Source organism: Penaeus japonicus, unplaced genomic scaffold, assembly GCF_977035675.1.
Source record: "Penaeus japonicus unplaced genomic scaffold, GWHDUDI00000001_assembly GWHDUDI00000007, whole genome shotgun sequence".
NCBI lineage: Eukaryota > Metazoa > Arthropoda > Malacostraca > Decapoda > Penaeidae > Penaeus > Penaeus japonicus.
This window is the reverse complement of record NW_028234409.1, coordinates 16,155,984-16,163,483: the sequence shown is the minus strand read 5'-3', so window position 1 is coordinate 16,163,483 and position 7,500 is coordinate 16,155,984. Positions and strand designations below refer to the sequence as shown.

Below are 7,500 nucleotides of genomic sequence, written 5' to 3'. Positions count from 1 at the left end.
GGGTTTTGGTGGAGGGAGATGGTTTGTATAGAGGGAACGTCAGGCGTAGAATGCAAATATATGAATATATTATATGAATATTGGTAGGTATAATAAGGATTGATACACTATTTTTGTCTTGTTTTGTAGCGGATGGTAATGCTAGCATTTTAACGAACGCGTAATCGGTCATTATACGCAGTGGTATAATCTGTCATTCGTTAAATAATGTCTGACATGACAGCTGAATGCATCAGGGTGTGTGGGGATGATGACACTCGACGCTCCTCCCATCCTTCCTACCCTTAATAATAACCACCCGTGTTTATCATATACATGCATCGCTCTCAAATTCGTAGTTGTTCTTCCTTTTAACATCTGATATAGTTGTTTAAAACTATTTGTGCTATGTAGAGAAAACCATATAATACATATTTTTTACTCAGTGTTTACAAAATATGAATGATAATTTTAACGTATAATGTATTTAGTACTTGTATTGTTAACTAATCCATACACAATTGATAATATCACTAAAACATATTTCATACAGCCCAGGCTTGTACTTGTAATACGAAACTAAATCACGCCATTAAACACCTAAAAACACACTTCGTTTGAGCAGGTGAGATTCGAACACCTGTTGGGCGGCGGTATCACAGGCGGGCTGGTGAATGAAGCACTCAGCCAGGAGCTTCCGGCGGTCCTCGGGGTGCTTGAGAACCTCGTGCTTCCTCCTCTGATGGACGTCCTCAAGCAAGAAATCAACGAATACCTCAAGCAGTTCCCTATTCTTCCCGACTTTAACATCACCAGGAATTCGTATGAATAAGTCTGGTCGAATGCCGAGCTAAATAAACGGTTTACGAAGCTTCGGATGTTTGCTTCATAGCAGGTTTTGAAATCTTGATATCGTTATTTGGAGAGTGAAACATTGATTTGGCGATATGTATTCAATTGAAATTCTATAAATAACTCATGCACAGCATACTGAATCCGAATTTCAGAGCTCAGTAGAATTTTAACCACGGTCATTTTAAGATATGTTAAAAAGGCATAAAATGAATAGTGACATGATGATGATTTGATAAAAATAATAGTGATAATAAGGCTATAATAAAAAACATATACGATATTACTAGCTGCAATGACGATATATGTTATGATAACTGATATAACGATAATTAATGTAATGATATAGATGGTAGCGTATACAGCAATAGCAGCAGGACTACAATTTCAACATTTATGCCTATTACATCCCTGATATCCCTTCAACGACCAATTCCTTAAATTGGTGATAAATACTCTGCTTACAGTCTACCCTAAATTACATGATTTAGAATATTTATAGCACATGATACCTCGGTATTAGCTTATAAATCACCGAGCCGATCTCATATACAATTCGGTAATCATAGGGTTTGATCTAGTTCTTTCTTTAGTCATCGTTCAAGTACCTTCTAGGTTTGTATTTTTCTCAGTTGTAACCTCGGTGGGTGAGCCTCGTGGTCGAAGAAGCCATTTCTACTTAAGTTTTAAAAGCTACTTGAGTGAACGTCCTATGTTGTACTTTTTGGCTTCATCCTGAGTAGTTCGTATGTTCTCATCATACTTTCTGACACAGCTCTTGATAATACTACTGCATATACTTCTATTGAAAATGTATTCTGTTTCCATCCATATATCATGTCACTATTCATTAATTAGCCATGAAGCTGTCACACTCACATCACTGAGTCATGTCCCCGGTGACCTCTTCCTCATAATCCATTCCACAGAAAGGATAGTACTGTATAGTGACTCAAGATCAAGTTCCTCCTCGACATTGAATATATAAATGAATGAATGGATAGATAAGTAAAAAAAAAAAAAAAATGTAACAGAAAAGAAATTGCGCTATGGTTAAGTTATTTAAGGAATTGTGGATTTTTTTTTATGAACAACATATTTCACCTGAATGTTTCTGAAGAGCCCACAGTTCTTTATGTATTTGCGTATATAAGTCATCGATGGCATGAAGTCTGAGGCTATTCTCTTACCACTACTGTTAATGCCAATACTGCTGCCATTGCAACTATTGCTGTTGATTCTGTTTTGCTACTACTACTATCGCTACTGTTACTACTACAATTAATGACAATATTGTAAGCAACGATAATATTAATGTTACCTCAACTATGACAATTGTTATTACTGTTAAAAGTAATAGTTATAATACTGTTATTATTGTTATTTTTTATACTACTGCTAATAACAATAACTGTTACAATGACAATGATAATGGCAGTCACTGTAATTAAGATGACAAAAATAATCAACACAGCTATAATGAGAATGATAATGACTCCAATATTACCAATGATAATGAGGACGAAAATTACGGTCATGATGACAAAAACCGTGCCATTCGCACTTACGGGCATGAGGTTGACTTAATTAATCACGAGAAAGAAAAACATCTTAAAAATTATCCATCATGATGAGGAAGCAGAAAAAAACTAATAATCAGAAGGTATGTTCTCTCTTTAAGAAAATAGGCTAAAAAAAATGAAATCACGTCTACGAATAAATATACACCTAAAAGAAATATCGCTTGACTTTTATAGCGTCTCACACAAAGTATATATAGACAAGCACACTTATGAAAAGAGAAGTTATAGCTATCGCCTTTCATCTTACGTAAGAGAGTATGAACAGCCACCCAATCTAAACCTATTTAAGTCTTTACATGCTGTTCGCTCAGTCATCGCAGTCTCCTTTGCATTCATGTGCTTCTTTGCGATGCTCGGAGTAAAAGGAGGAAGCACTGAGCATAGATGATTCAGTGTGGTTAAATCTGTTTTTTTTTTTTTTTTTTTTTTTTTTTTTTTCAAACCTTAAGAACATTAAGATGTACCTTGTGTTTTTTTCTCATGAATCACCTGAATCGTGAGATGAATACATGAGTCAGTTGATAGAGAGACTGTGCAAATGATTTTTTTCATGGGAAGTAAATGGTCACTACATTCAGAAGACAAAAAGAAAGAACAAGAAAAAGAAAAATAAGATGTGAAGTATGACACTTTTCTCAGAACTGATGCCCTCCACACTTCATATCACCAACTTGATTACTAGTATTATCGGTGTTGTTAATATAATTATCAATCATTTTCTACCATCAATAATAGTACTACTTCTACTGCTGCTATTTTTATCCCTATAATTATTATTACTATTATTATCATCATTACTGTTATCAATATTACCTCCATTATATTGGTCCGGGAAGTACAAGGAAGACTAAATAACCCTGTTCTTTCCTCTTGTAGATTAACCTTGAAGTCCAAGAAAATACTTTGACATAAATCCTACTTTTGAATAGATACATACTAAACAAAAATGGAAAAAGGTCCTGAAACTATATAGAAATCAAGTAATTATTAATTTGCATTATTTTATTATAATCTTTTATAAATTCACATTCATCGTAACTATTCATAACACATCAGATTGCAATCCAGTTGTCATATAATACGTACTTGGCACATGTGCTGATTCAATATACATGAGAAATATAATAGCAACAAATTTAAAAGAAGATTGATATTCACTCCCTCTCTCTCTATCGCACACATAAAAATACACATTCACAAGAACACGCAGGCAAAAACAAGAATACATACAGACAGACACGAACATACGCATACACACAAACAAATCCGCCCACTCAAACATATACAACCTCCAGGTTGACGTATCAAAATATTACTATGTACCTAAAACTCCTGTCAACTCATCTCTAGAGATGGGTCTTGTTACAAGACTGCTATCAATAGATTTGTTTATAAAAATGGAAAAAATAGGATGACTGGAAATGGGAATTAGAAAGAGAGAATGGTAGTCTTGATGATGTCGAGGCACTCTTGCAGCTGTTCTTCGGTAATGGTAAGAGGAGGCGCAAATCTGATGATGTCTCCGTGCGTGGGTTTGGCCAGCAGTCCGTTTTCTTTGAGGCGCAAGCATACCTTCCACGCATCATAATCTGGCGGGATGAAATAACGAAACGTGTGTTATGGGGGCTGAGGACAGGCTTATAGAGAGTCATGTGATTATTAAGATGAATGCATCCAGTTGTTATAGCTTGTCATACTAGGTTTTTGTGTATAACTCAAAATCACGTTTCCTATTAGAGAAAGTATTGACAGAAATTAACAAATAACCCTACAAACAGCATGACACACAGAATCGTATTCAGTGTAAGATCACTATTACTTACTCTTGTTTATGACAATAGCATCAAGAAGTCCTTTGCCGCGAACGACAGACACCACATCCTCGGGCAACTTGGACAGCTCTGAGCGCAGGATCTTGCCCAGTCTCTCGGCATTCTCGGCTAGTTTCTCTTCTTCCATCACCTCCAGGGCTGCCATGGCAACCTGGAAGAGCAAAACTCTCTGAATTCGATAAAGAAAATATATCAATATGTAAGAAGAACAGTAATTTTGGAATGCAGAGCGGATGCCCGGTGGACGATGTAGATATAGGTGACTCCCGCCATGCAATACTGACTGAGAATGAATCGACTGTGCAATCTCCTTGTTTCATAAAATGCTAAGCTGGGATCTAGAGTAGAGGGCTCACCTTGCAGGCAAGAGGGTTGCCGCCATAAGTGGAACCGTGCTCTCCCGGCTTGATACACAACATGACCTCGTCACTGGATAGTACTGCCGACACCTGCGTGGAGTAAATGCTTTAGAATTGAATTGCGTGAGTGCATGTATTTAAGAATTGATGTAGGAATACCTAAACTTCACAAGCATATGGAGAATTCCGTTCGTCTCTCACCGGGTACATGCCCCCAGACAACGCTTTCCCAAGCAACAGCAAGTCGGGTTTGACTTCATCGTGGTCCACACACAGACGCCGTCCAGTGCGAGCCAAGCCAGTCTGAACTTCATCTGCGATCCACAGCACGTTGTGGCGGGTACATAGTTCTCTCACTCCTGTCGGCGACAATATACTTTTAGGCTTCGGATTCACACACAAATGGATATACAGCAAAGACATTGAAATGAGGTGCAATAAAGTCAAATTTATTCAGATACTGATAATATATGCAGACAGTCTGGTAAGTTTGACCATCCTTTTCATCATTTTCCTCATGATCATGAAATATAGAGGACCTACCCTTGAGGTAGCCCTCTGAGGGCACCACGACGCCTGCCTCCCCCTGGATAGGCTCCACCATAAACGCTGCCACATTGGGGTCAGCGAACGCCTCCTGGAATGTGAATATTGCTTAAGATATAACTTTACAAATTTAAAAAACCGCAAAATATACAGGTAAAAAAGAGAGAAACAAATCGTTCTGGAGCCAAAATTAAGAGAAGAATATGGTAAATGTAATAGGAATTTGCTATGAATAAAGACAAATGTCCCACTTTACAGAAATTATAATGATTTGATAACAAAAACAAAGAAACATGAACAACCTGACAGAATTAATAAAAAAGGTAGACAAACACAATATGAAAACTGACCTCGAGAACCTGCAGATTATCATAGGGCACAAGGGAGAACCCAGGCATGAAAGGACCATAGTCGCTGTACGCCGAAGGGTCGCTGGAGCTGGACACGGCCGCCAGCGTTCGGCCCCAGAAGTTGTTCTGCGCGAAGAGGATCTTGGCCTGGTTCTGCGGGATGCCCTTCACCTTGTACGCCCACTTCCGAGCTAGCTTGCACGCCGTCTCGCCCGCCTCGACGCCTGCAAAGGAGTTCAAGTCACGCCCAGGAACACATATGCACACATGCACGTACTCACATACATACATACATACATACATGCATGCATGCATACACACACACACACACACACACACACACACACACACACACACACACACACACACACACACACACACACACACACACACACACACACACACCATAGCATATATATATTCAAACATATAATCACATATAACCTCTCTTTCTCTCTCTCTTTTTTCTCTCTCACTCCCCCTCGCCCCTAACCTAAACACACATACACTTACTGAAGCCAAACCCTTGGCATTACGAGAACCCACGACCTCACCTGTGTTCATCGGCAGGAGCTTGTCGTAACCGAGCAGTTTGGTCACATATTCCTCATACTCTCCCAAGATGTCATTATGGAAGGCCCTGGAGGTGAGAGCGAGTTTCTGCGCCTGCTCGACCAGCGCCCCGACGATCTTGGGGTGGCAGTGGCCTTGGTTGACGGCGGAGTAAGCGCTCAGGAAGTCGTAGTATCTCTTGCCTTCGACGTCCCACACGAACACGCCTGGAAACGCGTTTGAGAGTTAGGTATCGTGCACTGAAATGTGTGAAGTTTTGGGTTTTTTATACTTGTACATAAACAAAAGTTCGGTAATCAGTGATGGAATGTCCATTGGAAATGGGAATTTGAACTCCAGTGCGGTTTTAACTAATGGTATTGGTAGAGCAGGGCGAGATGCACTTTTTCAAGTGTCTAAAATGCACCTTTTAGACTTACACATATATATAGATATATGCATATACATAGATGCATACACATATAATATATATATATATATATATATATATATATATATATACATCTATAAGTATATAAATATAAATATACATGTGTGTGTGTGTGTGTGTATATATATAAATAAATATATATAAAAAAATATAAATATAAAAATAAATATATATATATATATATATATATATTATATGTATAATATATATATATATATATTATATATATGTATTTATATATATATTTATATATATATTTATGTATATATTTATATATGTATATATGTGTATATATATACATATATACATATATACATATATATATAATATATATATATATATATATATATATATATATATATATATATATACATTTATATACATATATATACACCACACACACACACACACACACACACACACACACACACATATATATATTATATTATATAATATATATATTATATATATATATATATATATATATATATATATATATATATATATATATATATATATATATATGATATATATATATATATATATATATATAATATTATATGAATATATATATATAGTTATATATAATATATATATAATATTATATTTATAATATATATATTAATATATTAATATATATATATAAATATATATATATATATATATATATATATTTATACATATATCATAATATATATATATATATATATATATTTATATATATACATTTATATATATATATTTATATATATATTTATATATATATATATTTTTTTCACACGCACACACACACACACACATACACACATCCGCACGCACACGCACACACACACACACACTATGTGTATGTGTGTGACATTCATTCATTAATTCATTCACAGCAAGATCAAAATTTTAACAATCACTCCAAAGAATTCTAATGTAATGGCAATATAAAACACTATTTCATCCTGCACATAAAAGCGCTCAGGCAACTCGCTTACCGTTAAGAAACCC

General features: G+C 35.7%; 2 protein-coding genes across 2 annotated transcripts in view; one reads left to right on the top strand and one right to left on the bottom strand.

Annotated features, from left to right (window-relative positions):
* Window positions 1-851, top strand: part of LOC122256893 (uncharacterized) — a 5,674-nt gene extending 4,823 nt beyond the window's left edge. Inside the window, exon 8 of the mRNA XM_043021862.2 lies at window positions 605-851. Coding sequence (XP_042877796.2) covers window positions 605-811 — 207 coding nt within the window. The 3' untranslated portion in view covers window positions 812-851. The remainder of the gene's footprint in view (window positions 1-604) is intronic.
* Window positions 852-3,398: 2,547 nt separating this feature from the next.
* Window positions 3,399-7,500, bottom strand: part of Oat (Ornithine aminotransferase precursor) — a 12,957-nt gene continuing 8,855 nt past the window's right edge. Inside the window, exons 3-9 of the mRNA XM_043021865.2 lie at window positions 6,056-6,280; window positions 5,502-5,725; window positions 5,149-5,242; window positions 4,807-4,964; window positions 4,603-4,695; window positions 4,238-4,397; window positions 3,399-4,003 (exon numbers count right to left, since the gene is read on the bottom strand). Coding sequence (XP_042877799.1) covers window positions 3,843-4,003; window positions 4,238-4,397; window positions 4,603-4,695; window positions 4,807-4,964; window positions 5,149-5,242; window positions 5,502-5,725; window positions 6,056-6,280 — 1,115 coding nt within the window. The 3' untranslated portion in view covers window positions 3,399-3,842. The remainder of the gene's footprint in view (window positions 4,004-4,237; window positions 4,398-4,602; window positions 4,696-4,806; window positions 4,965-5,148; window positions 5,243-5,501; window positions 5,726-6,055; window positions 6,281-7,500) is intronic.